At 34.8% G+C, this 20,828-nt stretch overlaps 1 protein-coding gene across 1 annotated transcript in view; it reads right to left on the bottom strand.

The window, feature by feature from the left end:
• Positions 1-20,828, bottom strand: part of LOC114046301 (sodium/hydrogen exchanger 2) — a 112,927-nt gene that overhangs the window by 10,185 nt on the left and 81,914 nt on the right. The window contains exons 6-8 of the mRNA XM_027866603.1: positions 16,989-17,078; positions 16,352-16,422; positions 3,212-3,373 (exon numbers count right to left, since the gene is read on the bottom strand). Coding sequence (XP_027722404.1) covers positions 3,212-3,373; positions 16,352-16,422; positions 16,989-17,078 — 323 coding nt within the window. The remainder of the gene's footprint in view (positions 1-3,211; positions 3,374-16,351; positions 16,423-16,988; positions 17,079-20,828) is intronic.

Consider the following 20,828-nt stretch of genomic DNA (forward strand, 5'->3'; position numbering starts at 1 on the left):
AAAAAACAGGAAACAACTAAAGTTTTGGAGCAGAGAAGTGACATAATCAAATCTATACAAAGGGAATGTAAGTCTGGCAATAATGTGAAGGATGTACTGAAGAAGTGAAATGGTGAAGAAGGCCAAGGAGGAGGCCTTTGTAGGACTAGGACTATGGTAATGAAAGCCAGTGGGGGTGGGGGGGGTGACAGTGACACTGGAGAGGAGCAAATAGATCCCCAAAGATAGAAAGAAAAGGCGTCGGTAGCTAATATAATATATGAGAGTTAATGAAAAGTAAGATTATCAAAGATTAGAACAAGGGAGACTAGGTGAATGATGATGCCACGGACAGAAATACTCAACTCAGAAGAAAGACCAATTTGGAAAGAAAGATACTAGGTTTCACTTTGAAAACATGGAGTATGAGGTGCTGGTAGGGCTTTGAGATCCAGTTATATAGACCTCCTTTAGAGCAAAGGTTAGAGCTGTAGGGAGATATGTGAGAGTCACCTATGTAGAACTGAAGCCATGGAGATGGGGGGGGGTTGTCAGAGGAAGGGAGAAGAAAAGAGGAGAGGAGAAGAGAAGAGAAGAAGAATCAAGTAGAGAAGTAAGAGCTATAATTCTGTTGCAGAAACCTCCAATATTATTTCCCATTAGAAATTATTATGATACTATGAAGAAAGTGATAATATTAACTTCATTCAAAAAAGCCGTAATAGGCACATGAACTCAAAAATGTACACCAAAAGGTAAAAGCAAAGAGTTGTTACTAAGAGGAATGACTTTCAAAATGATCTGGTTAGAGTATGTGAATAGTAAGTGTTTTGTTTTGTATGTAGTTTTTTTGCTAATAAAAAAATAAAATTTGGTAAATGTATACTTTTTTGAAGGCAAACTTTACCAATGGGCTAATAATGGTTTGTTAAAAGAGAACCAGGAATGTGTGGTGTTCCTAAAACCAGGAGAGAAGGGGAAGTACCAAAGGAGAGGGTGGCTGATGTCAGAAAGCAAGAGAGGCACTCTGTTGAGTGCTGATTAGAGTCAGAGTACGTGCCTGGATACAAATTACAGGTCCTGCATTTACTAGCTATAAAATCCTGGTCCATTTGTTTAACTTCTCTAAGCTTTATTTACCCTGCCAATAAAATGGGGATAATAAAGATTGCACAACCTACCCAATTAGAAAGCTGACAAAAGAAAAGTATTTTGTAAACTTTAATATATTATATACATGGGATAATAATAAATAGTAATAATAAAACTAAATAATATTATTAAAATAAATAATAAATAAATTAAATAAATACAACTAAAAAAAGCTTTTGATGAATCTGCCTGATTATTAATTGCCCTTTTATTCTCTATCTTGCAAGACACCATACTTTAGAACATATATCCATGGATACCTTTGGGATAATGTGGAATCCCAGAATAATTCATACTCTGAAGAGATACCTACTTTCTCTCCTTTTACTAACATTTTATATAAGTAAATTATGATTAAAGTAGATGTTAGGGCAAAGATCAGTGGGGAAAATAGCAAAAGATTGTGGCTGTATGTGGAAGAGGGGTGCAAGGCAGGGAGAACTGGCTTGGTGGCCTAGAAGGCAAAGTGAGGGATGAGAAGGAACCCCAGCCCCTACATGCTGACCTTGCACTTTAATTGTATTAACATAGTTCCTTTCCACCAGACCCTTGAGTTGGCATAGTTTCAGCTGTTTCTTCTCAAAATAAAAGATTCCCCAAAGTACAAGAGCTGGGGGAATGGATCAACTCAATTTGTCATACAGGAGCTATAACTGGAGGCAGTGTAGTTCAGTGGCTGTTGAGTCAGAAGTTGGTGGTGGTGGTGTTTAGTCATTTTTTAGTCGTGTCTGACTCTTTTGACTTCTTTTGTGATTTTCTTGGCAAAGATACTGGAGTAGTTTGCTACTGCCTTCCCCACCTCATTTTATAGATGAGGAAACTGAGGCAAACAGGGTTAAGTGACTTGCCCAGGGTCACACAGTTAGTGTCTGAGGCTAGATTTGAACTCAGATCTTCCTAACTCTAGGCTAGACACTTTATCCACTGCTTCACCTACCTACCCCTCTCAAGGCAGAGGACTTTGGATCAAATCTTCTGTCTGTTGCTTATTATCTGTGTGATCTTCAGAAAGCCATTGAAGGTACCTGGACCTCAGTTTCCCCATCTTTACAATAAAGCAATTGGATTAGATGGTCACTGAGACTCCTTCCAATTCTAGATTCTATAAATTCTGACTGTCTACATGCCACTAAGTAGTTAGTGTTGGCAGTAGTCTGCCCTGGAAATAGTAAGGAACAGGGACAGAAACTGTGACTTTTTTTAGTATAGGAAACTTATAAATGAGAAATTATCTATCAATGCCAGTTGGCACCTTCTTTACAACTTAGAGTCTTAAAGCTGCCAAGAGCACTACAACATTAAATGATTTGCCTAGGGTCACAGAACCAAAATGTATAAAACAAGGGACATTAGGTTTTCCTAGATGAGAGGCTTGCTTTCTATCCACTACACCATGTTGTGTGTCACCCTGGAACAAAGAACTCACAATTTTTTGGTGACCAAATTACTCCTAATTTCTATATAAAATCCGTATCTCTCTCTACCCATGTATCTATCTAGGTGCTTTATTTCAAGTATACGTCTTTTTAGCATGAAGAAATACCATTTCTTCATTCAAAGTGAATCATATACAAAGGAAAAGCTCTTATGGTCTGTGATTAATTCAATGGCCTATGAATTTAGAATTCTTTGCATTGGCCTTAAGCTGAGATATCAGAGCATGACCCCAGAAAGTAATGAGGTCCCCTATGTCAATAATCTGTGGTAAAACAGCTACATAATTATGTGCTAGCTTATACTAGCAAATATAACACACTTTCAAAATATTCAATTACAAAACATGAGATAAGGAGATTTTAATTTACTTTCAAGCACTGAATTTCTAAAAGCAAATACTCTAACAGACAAATGGGTATTATCAGACTACCCATTTCCCCTTCCCAAATTAACCTCTAAAAATCAGTACATTAATATTTAAACCAGAAAATCTCTCAGGAGCTCACCCACAGCAATGAGTTCTCATTGCCATGTTTTCCAAGATTAGCTCCCCTGGGGTCACTTATCCTTCCTGGGCTTTAAAGATTGTTACAAACACATACATCCAATATTGATGAATTTCTCTCTACCAAATTATACTTACTTCAGTGAAGCAATAGATGGCACTGTGCTTATCATCCCAGTCTCTGCCATCTCTATGGCATGCTTTATTTCCAGCTTCTTATATAATGAAACGATGCTTGACTTGGGTTGGTTTTCCCTAATTAGAAGCTTCCTCAGGTATTTATCATCAAATTTTTTGAACCTGGAAGTAAAGAAAACCAACTCTTTAGTCAGTTATTGTCACTGGCTAGGAAAAAATAATGACAGAAGTAAAATGGAAATCACAGGCAATTCCCAATTTCCAGATCTTACCAGTCAATCTAAATTATATATAAAAATATACATATATATATACACACATATGCAAGTGTGTGTGCATGTGTATTTATATGTATATGTATATGTGTGTGTCTATATGTATGTATATATACTAAGCTATTTATAGAATGAAGCTGAAAATTCCTGATGATGGTCTCTGGTTTTAAAAAGCTAGACCACTGTCCTTCCTTACAGCAAGCTGAGAATAATTAGGGGGAAAAGAACCATTTCTCAAGGGAGATATTGTTGATGATACAACTGCACAGCAGAAGCACAACTGGGTTTGGGCACTAAAGAAAAGAATTTATGTAATTTTTTTCTTTTTTTTGCATTTGTTCTGACTTATATTTTAATTCACTGAATCAGGATTCGTGGCAATAACACATCATCCATTTTAACTTGCCTTTTTTACAAAAGATAAGCAAAAGGATAAACCCATATTGAGATCAATAAAACAATGACATTTGATCTACTTAATATGGGCTCTTGGGTTTTGCTTATTTGCTTTTTTTTTTGCCACACCTTCCATCTATTTGCCAAACTACATAGACACTTGTTTCTTATTCTCAGCATCAGAATCTTTAACTACTCTAAAAAGTTATGGCATGCCTGCCATATTCCCTTTCATATCATCCTCTAGAGACCACATCATATTAGCAAGGTGTGGCATACCAGAAAAACAATATTAAAAGCTTCAGCTAAAGTAAATAGAACCCTACCACACCTAAAGCAACTAATTTTTTCTCCCATTTCAGCTTCTAAAAGCAAAAAAGATTATATGGGAGGACCCGGCATGTTATCAGACAACTGATCTGGGTGGTATGGCAGAATGGCAGATGTCTGCTCCAAGTATCTATACATAGCATGATAGAATCTCAGATTTGGAAGAGACTTCAGAAGCCATTTAGTCCAACACAGGAATCCTCTTCTGAGCATCCATGACAAGTAGTTGTCCAATCTTTTGAAGATCTCCAGTAATAGTGAGACCACTATCTTCCAAAGTAGTCTACTGCCTTTTTGGACAGCTCATTGTTAGAAAGTTATTCATTATATTGAGCTAGTCTAGCCACAAGGGCAAAGAAAATGAAATCTATCCTCTCTCTGACTAAATAGCCATTCAAACACTTGAAGATATCTATCATTGCTGAAACACCCCCAGCCCCACCCCCGAGTCTTCTCTTTTCCAGGCTAAACAATTCTTCATTTATTTAGCTAATCCTCATATTCTTTGATTTGTGATCCTTTCACCATCCTGGTTGGTCTGCTCCAATTTGTCAGTGCCCTTCCTAAAGGGTGGTGCCAATAATGGGATTCTAGTTTGACCTGACAATGTCAGAACACAATGGAACTACAACCTCTTTTGTTCTGGATACTTTCTATCAATGAAATCTAAAGTTGCATCAGATATTTTTTATTGCCATGTCATAATATTGGCTCATAGTAAGTTTAGAATTTACTCAAACTTTCAGGCCTTTTTCACAAGAACTACTTCTTAGCCATGCATGGGTACAGAGGTACCCAATACAATATTGTACAATGGATTTTTTTTACCTGAGTGGGACTTTACATTTATACCTGTCTGTGCCCATTAATGGAGAATAGTAGATCAAACTATGGTATAAGAATATGGTAGAATATTGTTGTGCTGTAAGAAATAATGAAAAGGAAGACAGAAACATGGAAAGATTTTGTGAACTAAAGCCAAGTGAAGTGAGTAGAACAAAAAGAAAAATTATACAACAACCACAATATCATAAAGACAAACAACTATGAAAGACTTAAGAATACTGATCAACATCAATACATTGACCAACCACAATTCTGGAGGACCAATGAAATACACTACCCATCTACTGACAAAGAAGTGATGGATTCAAGATTTAGTATGAAATATTTATATATGCATGTGCATATACATGTATGTAATATGTATATGTATATATATTGACATGGAAATGTGGGAATTTGTTTTGACTGACAAATATGTGTATTTGTTACAAAAAAGTTTTTGTGTTGTTTTTTGTTTGTCTGTTTGCTACAATGGGGGAGGAGAAGAGATGAGAGAGAGAAAAAAATAGATTTTTGTTCATTGAAAAAAATTTAAAAAGAATAAGGCAAATAAACTCTTTTAGACTTTTGTTCAAGGCCTCCTCAAAAAAATTAATAAATTATCTTACTTCTTACTAAAAGAATCCCTTAACTTTAATTTTATTAGATTTGGTTCACTACATTTTGGCTGCTACCATGAAATGTATCAGCTATTCTTCCCAGCTTTTTGTCATCTTTAAGTTTAATAAGTTTATATTATTATTATTATAAGTTTATATTAATAAGTTTAATAATATCTATTCCCATAACCAAGTCATTGACAAAATTGCTGAATAGTAAAGACCCAATAACCTATACTTAAATCCTCCATTACAGAACACCATCCAGGATGATACCATTCATTGCTACCATCCATTCATCAATCAATCAGTCAACAAGCATTTATTAAGCACCTACTTAGCCCTACTGTGCTGACTGCTGAGGATACAAACACAAAGAATAAAGCAATCCTTATTCTCAATGAATTTATATTCTAGGCAATTATTATACTTTGAGTCTTGTAATTCAACCTGTTTTGCATCTACTTGCAATATCATGTGGCCCACATTTCAGTCTTGTCCCTGAGGATACTGGGAAGCATGTCACCAAATGAATGCATTGTTGAAATTCAGATAATTATACCTATGATATTTTCTTGTTCTACCTGGTAACCCTAGTAACGCTGTCTAAAAAGAATATGAAGTCATTTTGGTATGACCTGTTCTTGATGAATCCATATCCCTGGTTTTTTGTTGGTTTTTTTTGTTTTGTTGTTTTTTTTGCTCTATGGACTTACACCCCAAGTTCCAGTCTACAAGATTGTTTTAAAATCTCAGCGCTCAAATTTATTTGTTACTTCATCGATTTAGATAGAAACATATCACACATGATTCATACCTGCTCATGTTGTATATCTCGTCTATGTCCTCCCATTTGTTTACCATACCAAGTTTACCTAACATCCTGAAAATCTTCCCTTACTTGCCCCAGATATTGCAAGAGACCAATGCAACATTTATTCTCTCCTCATCTGTCATACTCATCATGTGACTAGTCCATCTTATTTTTTCAGTAACTTTTTTTTTCCCTGATGACATTATTTACTACTGTTTTCCAAGGTTCCTTATTAGTTACATGTAGCATCCTGCTTACACCCTCCGTTCACCTTTCCACTCTGCCCTCTATGTGATACTAATTTTCAGCTCTTCTCAGACTATTGTGCTCTATATAGCAAAGCCTCATAATAACAATAACAGAATAATTGTATCAAAAATATAGGATTTTTTTTCTGGGAGAACCTTGGGGGTCATTAAAAGGCGCTTTGTAATTTTCTGAAGGCAATACAGTTATCTCTTCCACATCATGACTTTCCCCATTGCAGCTTCAATATATCACAGGTCAACATAAGAAATTAAATGGAAATTTTTGGGAAGTTTTGCAAAAGCCACAGATAATGTGCAAAGGCCAGCAGACAACACAGAAAAAGTTTAGAAACTCAGAAATGCATAAAATACATGTGCAGTATTGTATAATATCAACCCAAATTTTATAATAAGGTACTGTAACCACCCCATAAAATAAAAAAAAAATTCAGACTTATTCTCTGGTATGAAGGGAGGGCCAAAAAATTTATGCAGATTTTCCAGATCATAGGAGCACTACATTCCTAACCCCTACAATGTGGAAGGAATAACCATAGTTCTTACCTCTTCCTTCTGTTTAATTTCAGGTTCAACTCATTATCTATTCATATTATCTGTTCTGGAAAATTAAACTGATGGGAAAACTCCCTAATTATCTACCCAAATGCATGTCATAATCTAGGCCAGAGGTTTTTAACCTGAGATACACAAACCCACAATGGGTCAGTGGATAGATTTCAGATGGTACTTGAACTTGGATGAGAAAAAAACATATTTTTATTTTCACTAACCTCTAAATGAACTTTAGCATTTCCTTCAAACAAAGTATTAGGTTTCACCAGACTGTCAAAGGAGTCCATGACAAAAAAAGGTTAAGAAACTTGATCTAGGCAATGTTTTTCATCCATTTGGTCTTTTCTGTGTGAGGGGTCAGGTCAAAATCTTTTTAGTGGTCACGAATTTCTTCAGGAGGCTCTGCAATATCCTTGGGCTTGATGCAACTGAGATGATGTTATCTGCAAACAGGAGAACCTGGAAGCTTTCACCAACCTTAGGTAATCCCCATTGAACTTGGACTCTGTACTAGTTCTCCCCCATCACACCTTTAGTAAACACCTCTGGCAAATAGAAATATTACCCTTTTATGCCTTACCTGATGTTTATTATCATAAGGTTACTGAACAAAGTTATCTCTGTTGTCATATATTTCAAAGAATCTTAAATAATTTTGTTGTATGGTTGGAAACATTTTATTAAAAGAAGCTTAATTTAAGACAGCAATTTGCTCTCCTGAATCACTTAAAAACATTAAATATTTTCTTTATCAATAATTAACAAAGATATTGAAAAAGAAAAACAAAAAAGAGGAGGCATTGAGGGGTAATGGATGGAATGCTAGACTTAAAAGTCAGAAAGACATGGGTTCAAATCCCACCTCAGATATTTAATAGATTTATGACTCTGGGGAAGTGACTTTGTGCCTGAGTTTCCTCATCTGTAAAATGAGGATATTAGGTTTAACAGATTCTAAGGTTCCCTTCAAGCTCCAAATTTATGATCTGATCCATGATTGAAATATGAATTTAAGTTACATATAGTTTACTTTTAAAAGTCCATATTAAATGCAGCAAGTTACTAACAGTTTCTGTGAATGACTTTTTTTCTTATATGTTTCTGTTATGTTGCTGTTCTCTCTCTCTCTCTCTCTCTTTCTCTCTCTCTCTCTCTCTCTCTGTCTCTCTCTCTCTCTCTCTTTCCTCCGGGGGGGCAGCTAAGTGGTGCAGTGGATAGAGCATCAGCCCTGGAGTCAGGAGGACCTGAGTTCAAATCTGGCCTCAGACACAACATTCACTAGCTGTGTGACTCTGGGCAAGTCACTTAACCCTAATCACCTCACCAAAAAAAAAAATCTGTATTTCTTCCCCTTCCCAATAACTCCCTCTTCCCTCCCAACCTCCCAACAGAATCCTATATTATAGCAAGTAAATATAGCTGAGCAAAGCAAACAAATATAGGAGAATGAAAAACTCATTCCCATCCTGCTAGTCCATCACATCTCCATTGAGAAGTAGGAAACACTTTATTCTATGAAATCAATATCAATCACTGTACTAACCTGAATTTTGAAGTCTTTTAAAGTTGCTTTCCCTAAATGTGTTTACTGTGTAAATTGTTCTCCTGGTTCTGTTTGTTTCATTCTATACAGTTTACAGATGTCTTTCCAAGTTTCTTTGGGAAGTTCATGTTTGTCCATTATTTTTTTGTGATACAATAACATTCTATTACATTCATATGCCACAATTTGCTTAGCCATTTCCTAACTTTGCTGCTCTAAGAAAGCATCACTATAAATGTTCATCTTTTCTCTTTCTTTAATATCTTATGGATATAGGAATATGTCTAGTAGTGGGAAAACTGGGTCAATGGCTACAAAAAGTTTAGTAACTTCGGAGTTATAATTCAAAATAATTTTCTAAAATTGATGGAAAAATGCAGTTCATCCTAAAGTATATTAGTGTGCCTATCCTCCCAAACTCTAAACTTGTATAATATTTGTGATTTTCATGCTTTGACATTTATCTGATGGAGAAGTTGTAAAACCTAGTTATTTTAATGTTTGTTTCTCTTATTTTTAGTGATTTGAAATATTCAACTTTTATAGCATCATTGATAGCTCTCATTTCTTCTGAAAACTCCTTGTTCGTATCCACTGACTACTTATCCATTTAGGAATGGCTCTTGTTATTACATATCTGTTTAATTCTTAATAAGTCTTGGATATCAGGCTTTGATTTGAATAGATATTTGCTGCAAAGTTTTGTTCCCAATTAAATGCTTCTCTTCTAATTCTAGCTATGTTGGTTTTATACATTCGAAAGCATTTCGATTTTATATACTTGAAAATGTCCATTTTGTCTTCTATGATCACCTCTACAGTATGTCTAGTTAAGGATTCTTCCCCTAATCATAACTGTGAAAGGTACCTCATTCCATTCTCCTCTGATTTGTTTTTATGATATGACTGCCTATATCTAGATCATGTATCAATTTAGAGCTTACTAGATTACATAGTGTAAGATGTTGATGTAAACCCACTTTCTTCTAGGCTGCTTTCTGGTTTTCCAAGCAATTTCTAGTTGAATAAAGTCATTACCACAGCATTTCAAGTCCATTGGAGTGGTATGTTGTTAAATTGCTTTTTGGTTTTGTTTACTTAGATTTTTAAATTATTAACTTTTCTATTTTCAAACCAATACCAAATAGTTTTGATTATTACTGTCTTGTAGCATAGTCTGGGATCCAATAATGATAGTGCCCCACTTTTCCTTTGTTGTTGTTGTCATCGTCGTCGTTGTTGTTGTTCAGCCACTTCTGACTCTTTGTGTTCCCATTTGGGGTTTTCTTGGCAAAGATACTGGAGTGGTTTGCCATTTTCTTCTTCAGCTCATTTTACAGGTGAGGAAACTGAGGCAAACAGGATGAAGTGACTTGTCCAAGATCAACAATTAGTAAGTGTCTGATACTTGATTAAAACGTAGTTTTTCCTGACTCCAGGCCTGGTGCTCTATCCACTGATACCCACCCTTCCTACTTTTCTTATTTCCCTTGAGATTTCTGGCCTTTTGTTCTTTTTTATTTTTACTAGTGATTCTTTTTTTAAAAAAACATTTTCTATTATTTTCTTTTTAAATTTTGACTTTCAAATTCTCCATTCCCATCCCCTATCCACTGAGAAGGCGAGCAATATATCAATTAAACATGTGAAATCATGTAAAACATATGTCCATATTAACCACATTTTAAAAAAAAGAAACAAGAAAAATAAAGTGAGAAAATTATACTTCAATTTGTACTCAGAGTTCATCAATTCTGTCTCTGGAGATGGATAGCATTTCTTTATCATGAGTCCTTTGGAACTGTCTCAGATCATTGTATTGATCAGAGTAGCCAAATCTTTCACAGTTGATCATCATTACAACATTGCTATTACCATCCACAATGATCTCCCAGTTTTGCTCTTTTCACTTTGCATCAGTTCATATAGGTCTTGCTATGTTTTTTTCTGAAACCACCCTCACTGTCATTTCTTGTAACACAATAGTACTCCATCACAATCATATGCTGCAACTTGTTCAGCCATTTCCCAATTGATGAACATCCTCTCACTTTCAAATACTTTGCCACCACAAAAAGAGCTGCTATAAATATTTCTGTACATATAAGTCCTTTTTCTTTTTCTTTGATCTCTTTGGGTTACAGTCCTAGTAGTGTCAAAGGGTAGGCAGAGTTTTATAGCCCTTTGGGCATAGTTCCAAATTATTTTCCAGAATGGTTAGACCAGTTCACAATTCTGCCAACAGTTCACTAGTGTTTTTTCCCTCATCCCATCCAGCATTTGTCATTTATGACAGGTGTGAGGCAGTACCTCAGAGTTGTTTTAGTTTGCCTTTCTTTAAATAATAGTGATTTAGAGCATTTGTTCACATGACTATAGATAGTTTTGATTTCTTCCTATGAAAACTGCCTGTTTATATCCCTTAACCATTTATCAGTTGGGGAATGGCTCTTATTTTTACAAATATGACTCAGCTCTATACTCAGTATATATTTGAGAAGTAAGGTCTTTATCAGAAAAAGTTATTGTAAAATTTTTTGATATTGCTTCACTATTCATTATAACTTTTAGCAAAATGTAATTTTGCTGATTATCTCTTTTAATTAGGTCTATTTTTGCTTTTGCTTAGTCTGAGATCTTAATTGTTGCCCCTGCGTTTTTTACTTCAGTTGAAGCATATTCGATTCTTCTCTAGTCCTTTATTTTAACTCTGTGTGCATCTTTCTGTTTCAAGTGTGCCTCTTGTAAACAACATATTATTAGATTCTAGTTTCTAATCCATTCTGCTCTCTGCTTTCATTTTATGAGTGAGCTTATCCCATTCACATTCACAGTTATGATTACTGTGCATTTCCCTCTATCCCATTATCTTCTGTTTCTTCCTCTTTTTATCCTGTCCCAACTCAAGTCGATTTTACTTCTAACCAGTGCCTCCTTTAATCCACCCTTCCTTTTATCACCCCTCCCCCTTTCTCTTAACCCTCCTACCCTGGTGTTTCTGTATTGGGTAAGGTACATTTCTTTACAAAACTGAGTGTGTGTGTGTGTGTGTGTATGTATGCAATTTAGTTTTATTGAGACCCTCCTGATTACTCTTTCATATCTACCTTTTTATGCTTCTCTTGAGTCTTGTTTGTTTGAATGTCAAATTTCCTATTCAGTTCTGGTTTTTTCACCAGGAAGGCTTGAAACTATCCCAAAGAGATAAAAAAGGTGGGGGAAGGACCTTCTTGTACAAATATTTTATAGCAGGTCTTTTTGTGGTGGCAAAGAATTGGAAATTGAGGAGACTCCTCATCAACTGGGGAAGGGCTGAACAAGTTGTGGTATGTGATTGTGATGGAATAGTATTGTGCTATAAGAAATAATGAGCAGGCTGATTTCAGAAAAACCTGGAAAGACTTACACAAATTGATGCAAAGTGAAGTGAACAGAACCAGAAGAACATTGTATATAGTAACAGCAATATTGTATGTTGATCAGCTATGAACGAGTTAGTAATTCTCAGCAATACAGTGATTGAAGACAGTGCCAAAGAACTCATGATGAAAAATGCTATCCACATCCAGAGAAAGAACTGATGGAATTTTCATGCAGATAAGAACATACTATTTTTCACTTCTTTGTGTTTTTTTTTCTTTTGGTCTGTTTCTTCTTTCACAACATGACTAATATGGAAATATGTTTTACATGATTGCACACATATAACCTACATCAAATCACTTACCATTTTAGGAAGGAGGAGGTGAAGGAGAGGAGAAAATTCAGAACTCAAATATTTTTAAATGAATGTTAAAAATTGTCTTTACATGTAATTGGGAAAAATAAAATAATACAAAAAAGAAATGCTCTATTTCATTAGAAGTCCTCTATTTCATTAAATATCTATTTTTCCCCTAAAAAATTATACTTAATTTTGTGGGTAAGTGATTCTTGGTCGTAGTCCTAGTTCCTTTGCCTTCCAGAATATCATATTCCACAGCCTCCTCTCCTTTAACGTGGAAGCCGATGTAGAACAATCTTGTGTTATCCTGATTGTGGCTCCATAATACATGAATTGTTTCTTTCTGGCTGCTTGTAGTATTTTCTCCTTGGACAGGGAGGTCTGGAATTTGGATATAATATTCTTGGGAGTTTTCATTTGGGGATCTCTTTCATGAGGTGATTGGTAGATTCTTACCATTTCTATTTTTACCCTCTAAATCTAAGATATCATTATAGTTTTCTTTGATAATTTCTTGAAATATGATGTCTAAGCTCTTTCTTTGATCATGGCTTTCAAGCAGTCCAATAATTTTTAAATTATCTCTCCTTAATCTTTTCTTCACATCTATTGTTTTTGTGATGAGATATTTCACATTTTCTTCTTTTTATTCTTTTGACTTTATTTTATCATTTCTTGATATCTCATCGAGTAATTAGATTCCACTTGTCCAATTCTAATTTTAAGTAATTATTTTCTTCAGTGAGATTTTTGTTCCTCTTTTTTCATTTGTCCAATTCTGTTTTTAAAGGAACTCTTTTCTTTTCTTTCTTTTTTTTTTTAGGCAATTGGGGTTAAGTGACTTGCCCAGGGTCACACAGCTAGTAAGTGTCAAGTGTTTGGTCTGAGGCCGGATTTGAACTCAGGTCCTCCTGACTCCAGGGCCGATGCTCTATCCACTGTGCCACCTAGCTGCCCCAAGGAATTCTTTTCTTCAGTGAATTTGTAAACCTCCTTTTCCATTTGACCTATTCTTCTTTTTAAGGAGTCTTTTATTCAGTGAATTTTTTTTTTTTTACCACTTTTACCATTAAGCCAATTCTGCTTTTTAAAGTGTTATTCTCTTCAGTATTTTTTGTGCCTCTTTTACCAAGCTGAAAGTTCTCTTTTCATAATTTTCTTACATCACTCATTTCTTTTCCAATTTTCCCTCTACCAGTCTAATCTCTTTCTTAAGTTCTTCCAGGAATTCTTGTTGGTTTAGGGCTCAATCAGTATTTTTCTTTGAGGCTTTGTTTGTAGCTTTTATTTTAGTCTTCTTCTGAGTTTATGTGTTGGCCTTCCCTGCCACAGTAGTAGCTTTTTACAATCAATTTTTTACTTGTTGTTTGTTCATTTTTAAAACCTATTTCTTGACTTTGAACTTTATGTTAAAAGTTGGACTCTGCTTACCCTGGGGGTGAGGCAGCACTGTTTCAAGCTTCAGGCTTTTTCATGTTGCTGTTTTCAAAACTAGTTCTGGGGGTCTGCAAGTTTTTGGTGCTTCCAAGATGGTGTGATCCTGGGAGAGGCACGAGCACTGCTCTCCTGGTCTGCACTCTGGTCTTTACTCAGGAAAGGCCCATGGTCATCAGCAGCCACAAGCACTACTTCTCTCTTTGCCTTGGAACTGCTCCCTTGTGACTGACCTCCAGCACTCCTCTCCACCATGAAACTACAACTCAGAACTTCACATGAGCCACAGAGTTGCCAATCAGTGCCAGTTGTACTCAGTGTCCCCTGTAATCTCTTTCTGACCAGTCGTCTGACCTCCTTACCATTTGACCAACTGACTGAGAGTCCCTGAAACTACTGCTGCTGAGGCTGTTGCTGTTGTGACTGCCTGTGTGGACTCCAGATGGGCCTCCAATCCCGTTGTCACAAACATTTCCTGCCAACCTCCTAAGTTTTCTTAGGCCAGAACAATGTCTCACTCTGACCTTTTGTTGGCTCTGCCACTCCAAAATTTTATTTGGGGAGTTAAAGTTGTTTGGAGGGGAATGTTGAGAGTTAAGCTGTTGCCTCTTATCCACCATCTTGGCTTTGCCCCCTACCTACTGACCTTTTGTTCCTACAGATGAATTCTACTTAAGGTGCCATGCAAGAGGAGTAAGAAAGAGAAAATAACTCATAGAATCATGTAATGCAGCAACTGACAGAGATATTAGAGGTTATCTTTTTTAATTCATTCATTTTTTTCAGAAAAGGAAACTGAGGTTTTAAGAGATCTATTTTTAAAGATGAAGATTCTATAATTTCCACTGTACTTTTCTCCAGGGCTATTGCCCTTTTCTGTTTCTCAAAGATTTTTCAGAAAACACAGATGGAAACTTAGCATTTTCTTCTAGTAGTTCCTGCAGAGCCCTGAGTTCTTCTTACTTGGTGCCTTGGCAGCATTAATGAAGACATGTTGCTCTCACTTTTTCCTTACTTATCTTGGGTTCTAACTCACTATCAACCATTTCTATTTTATTATTTTCAATAATAGAAAAAAACAAACAGAAGCCAAATTAAATAATGAAAAGTAAAAGGAGCAGAATCAAGAGAATATTGTATACAGTAATAGCAATATTGTTCAAAGAATAACTGTGAATGACTAAGTTATAATCAACTACAAAGGACCTATGAAAGAAAAATGCCATCCACCTCCAGAAAAAAACTGATAAACAGATGTATGCATTGCATGGTTTTAAATGTGTATATAAATATATATGTGTATATTTGTGTATGTGTGTGTAAATGTATATATGTGTATATATACATGTGTGTATATATGTATTGTGTATGTGCTTGCATGTGTGTGTGAATGTGTGTGTGTGTGAAACAGTGACTTTCTATTGTGCAAGGAGGAGAGGAAAAGAGGGAGACAGTTCAGAACTTAAAATGTAACGAAGAGAGGTAGAGAGACAAAGAGAGAGAGAGAGAGAGAGAGAGACTAACAAATTGGCATTTGAGCTGAGTTCTGAAGGAAACTAATCATTCTAGCCGTGTCTTCCCTATTTCTTTTCACCACTGATCAAATTTAAAACATCAGTTGCTTCTTCTTTTGTCTCTTTACTATCTCTACATTTTTGACATATTCAAACCTTCCCAACTGGATAATAATCTGCATGAAAGCCAGGAAAGAGTATGACTTACATCGCATGTGTATTTCCCATAGTATCTAATACAATGCTGGCACAAAGTAAATCTCCAAGGATTAATTATTTAACTGGCAGGCTGGTGAATTATATAAGGGGTTACCAGTCTACAAATCTACTGCTAGTCATTAGAAGTAAAAATAAATAAATAAATAACATGTCTAACTCTATATCCATAAACACGTATATAAAGAAACATGTGCAAATGCATGTTAACACAAAAGTACAGATAATTTATAGATCTGAAGATAGCATTCACATTAAATATATAGATAGAGATATGTATATATAGCTATGTAGATATATAGATATTTAGCCAGATCTACAGATATAAATCTAGATTCTATATAACCTATCTAGATATTTCTATCTATAGCTCTATCTTTATACGTGTATAGACGGATATAAAGTTAGACATGTTGGTTGTTTACTTTTTTATATTTATATAGCTATCTATATGTATCCACATCTATCTATTCTCAAAATAGACATTTCCATCCTTTTAGGACATTTCCATCCTTTATCCCTGCTGATGTTCTGCGCCTTTAAAGGTCATCCAATGAAAATGTTTAAACTTGTTTTCTGAGTTGTTCAGGTCCAATTAAATAAGACAGTTTCATAAAAGCAGTCTTACCTGTCTCTCCAAAAATTGTGACCCCAATGTCCACATATGTCTTCAATCCCAGTCTTCACATGATCAAAAAACTAAAAGAAAAAAAACACACTGATAATATATATCACTAAATACCTGATATTTTTAGTCACTTAACTCATGTCAAGTTCTTAACCTTATATAATTTTCTGAGAATTTTATCAAAACATTTAAATGACCATAATTAATATTAGTATTCATGAGATTTTACTACTAAGTATTTTACAAATTATCATCAGACTATTGTGTTTGATATCAGTATATAAAGTGCCATGGAAAATATTAAATATATTAATAAGCATCTCAGTAAAAAAATGCTTTTGCTGGTCATGGTAACAAATGCCAGAAACATGATGTAATTTCTGGTTGCTCTCTTTTCATTTTTGGAGCTTATCGGGCTGAGTTAGGGTAGTGACATTGTAGCTTTTCCCACTACTCTGCCCCTCAGCCCATCACTACATCCACAGCTGACTCCTTTCATCTCACAATCATTTATTTCATTTTTCCTCAGTAAAGGACAAAGATGTACAGCAGATTCATTGGTGCCCAGTCTTAGGCTATGGAATTACATTTTTTTTTCATTTCTCATTTAAATTTTCATTCTAAATTAAAAACATACCCGGCAATGAATTTCTTCACTGACAGCTGGCTGCTTTTTATTTGACCTCTTCACATCAAGGAACTCCACTAGTGGCCGAATAGTTATTCCCTGCACAGGAAGCAATAGATTAATTGTCTCATTAAAAGATAAAGCGGTGATGGATGGACTAATATACAGAATGAGATATATTTCTGGGCATGGTCAATGTAGGCATTTATTTTGCTTGACTCTGCTAGTTTGTTAAAAGGGTTCTATATTTTTGCATTTTTTTTCTCCAAGGAGGATATGGGAAAATAAAAATGAAAGACAGGTATTTGAAAAAAAAATGTCTAACAGAATTCATATTTTACCCTGGAGGTGACTGAAGCTTATTGAAATGCTACTCCAGTATGTTTGCCAAGAAAACCCCCAAATGGGGTCAAAAAGAGTCAAACATGACTGAAATGACTCAACAACCACAACAACTATGAAGTTAAGTGACTTGTCAGAGGCAGGACTTAATCCATGCCTTCCTGACTTCAAGGCTGACTATCCATTCTGTCATTCTGCTTCTCTGTAAGGTCGTGTGCAGATGTGCAAATCATCACAACACAAAAAAATATTCACTAATGAATTAACTATCCATAAAACTAATCCTCACTCAAACATTTCTGCTTACTTAACACTAATATCTATCTACACCCATCTCTAAACATCACATACCAAGGACTTTAGAGTGTTTCACTGACTTTTCCTATTTGTCAGCAAGTATCCCTTTGGTAGCTGCTTCAAAACAAAATGATTTTAATATCCATGGATTAAGAAAATACTTTTGTAACAAAGATCCTCTTTTTGATCACGATGTAAAAGTCAAATCTAAAGGGAAAGATTTCATGTTGTACTACCATATAATTTTGTTTAAAAATTAACCTCCAAAAAGTTAACATTTGATTCATTTCATCATCCTTTCTAAGCATCAACATATGGATGTAATTAAAACAGATTTTTAAAAAATAGGATAAAATAAACCTATTTTTATTTTATTTTTATTTTAATTATTTTATTATTTTATTTTTATATATTTTATTTTTATTATTAATTTTATATTTGCTTTAAAATAAACCTATTTATTATTTTATTAACCTAATTTTATTTTTGCGAGTCTCAAACATGACTTTTTTTCATTATGAAATATCGATCCCTTTGTAAAATGAATTCACTTTAAGTTACCTTCTTCTGATGCCCATGTTGCTGAAAATTGCCAATCTCATATGTATACACAATAAACACAAATTAATTTTGGCCTGAGGAAGATGCATCACAGGGGGAATTGGGAAACACCAACAATGGATAATAAAATATAGATGGTTTTTCAGTTGGTATGTTATCCATGACTAATTTTTCATTCCAGGCTGGTTTATCCCTACTTCCTAGCATGCTTCTGAGCTATCTCACTCTCCTCCACCAATAGTGTCTCATGAGGCAAGTATCCCTGGAGATGCAAAGTAATTAGCTAAAAATAAACATCTCTCTTTCAACTCAACTACTCAGCCTTTGGCATTTGCCAGTCTGTTTCAGAAGACCTTTCAAAGGAGCTGACTGATTCTGATCAAGTCTGATATGAGAAGCACCTTCTATTCAATCTTTATTAAAGTCTGACACTTTCAAAGTATTTCAAAATATTTGTAATTTCATCCCCCTGTTTGTTCTTAATGCTTTTGCAAGAAAAATTTCATTGTTTAATGACCAGTCATCTCGTGCTAATTCTGGGCGAATGTACTTAAGCTAGCCTTCATATGTTAGGTACAGTTTTTCACTGACCCCAGAATTTCTGTTCTGTTCTATTGGCTTAGCCTCCAAATATCATTGACAACCTTCTCACTGAATGAGGTCAGGATTTTTAATAATTTCTTCTATTAATCCAGATATTTCAAATTATACATTTATATAAACATACACATGAATGTATTTGATTGTGGAATCATATCACCTTTATTAATTATGTTTTCATTAAACTAATATGAATTTTCATTCTGTGAAGAACTGTCAGACATTTACATTATATTTTTCTATAACTTTCATATATCAAGTCTGATTGACTTGTTAAAAAATTAGAACATGTATGCCCCCTGGAACCTTTATCAACTGCTTATTTGTTTCCATTAAAATCCACCCCATGCATTAAGAAGGTTGTTAATGATATTTGGAGGCTAAGCCAATACAGTGTAACATCTGGTCCATATTGCTGAGAGAGCTCAGTTGGAAGAGTGTTAGACTGAAGATCTAAAGGTTCCTAGTTTGATTCCGCCTTTTGTCAAGAAAGAAGATTTTAAGGGCAAGTAGATGGCTCGATGGATAGAGTTCTGTGTCTGCAGTCAGGAAGACTTGAATACAAATCTGGCCTAAGACACCTACTGGCTGTGTGGCCCTGGGCAAATCACTGAACCTCTGTTTGCCTTAATCCACTGGAGAAGGAAATGACAAACCACTCCAGTATCTTTGCCAAGAAAATTCCACATGGTCTATGGTGTCATGAAGAGTCAGATGGTACTGAACAACAACAATTGGTCCATATCCATGTTCTATACAATTCTAATTTATTGGTGCATTTATAGATATTAATGCAATGTAAGAAATCAGGATTATTGCTAATGTCTCACTAATGTTCCGAGGAAGTGATATAAAACAGTGCAAAGAAGACTGGATTGGAGTTAGAAGAGATGTGAATTTGAATCCGTCCCTATAGCTGTGTGACTACGAATAAGTCACTTAACCTCACTGAGGCTCAGTATCCACATTTATAGAAGAAGATTAATAAATATTTAAAAGGGTTGCTAGGTGATTCAAATGACATATCATAAAATACTTTATAATCTTTAAAATTCTATACAAAATTTAGCTATTATTATTAAATTGTTTATAAATGCCCATTTAAAAATTCTATTTACTAAAATAATTGTTTACCCTAAATTTATCATCCTTTGAATTATTTGTAGCTGTTATATGATTCTTTAAATTAGTTATTTAATGATTTTTTAAAAAAAGAAGTTCTCCTTCTACAGTTCTCTAAAATATTTTTGGCTATCTATTTCTAAAGCCAGCATATGGTCTTCCTATATTTTGTGGCAGTTAAATTTCCCCGAGATTGATGTAGAGGCTCAGGAGCTCAAGGACAAAATGTGGGGAAACCTAAGATGGAATGTTACTTAGAATCATATGATTTTACCTTAACTTTTTCTTTTCTTTTTAGATAGCTATAGATGAAGGTTTTAAAAAGTAAGGTTGATAATCCTTGTAACTTGATTGAGAAACTCTCTGGCTTTTACTCACATGTTCTGAAATATCATTCTACAAAGAATGAGTTAAATTCCCACCTATTAATGTATACCAGCAGCACGAATGCAACTCCTAATGGTAATCCCCACTGCATAGAATTAAGGAAATAGGAAGGAGATGTTTCAATTGCAGTGGGATTAAGTTCCTATGGCCCGCCCCACCCAATAATGTGAATGAAAAGAGAAAACTACAATACTAAAACGAAGATGTTTTTAATTGCTTTTTGTTAACACCTTAAAAAAATTTTAGCTTCTAACTTGGAAGTAAGGAAGGAAAAAAAATGCCAAATTGATGCCAACTGCACCAGATGAACCTGAAAATATGTGATCATCTATGAAAAGAAATGGGTGTGATTAGCATTTATAAGCTCTCCAAATAGTTCCATATATCATATACTTGATCATGGAGAAAATATGGATATATGTAATATGTATATGTGTGTATGTGTATGTATACATACATGCACACACACACACACACACACACACACACACACTCATAGCTAAATGGCCCAGTGAATAGAGTGCTGGGCCTAAAGTCAGA

This window comes from Vombatus ursinus, unplaced genomic scaffold (genome assembly GCF_900497805.2).
Source record: "Vombatus ursinus unplaced genomic scaffold, bare-nosed wombat genome assembly UNPS02014781.1, whole genome shotgun sequence".
Lineage (NCBI taxonomy): Eukaryota > Metazoa > Chordata > Mammalia > Diprotodontia > Vombatidae > Vombatus > Vombatus ursinus.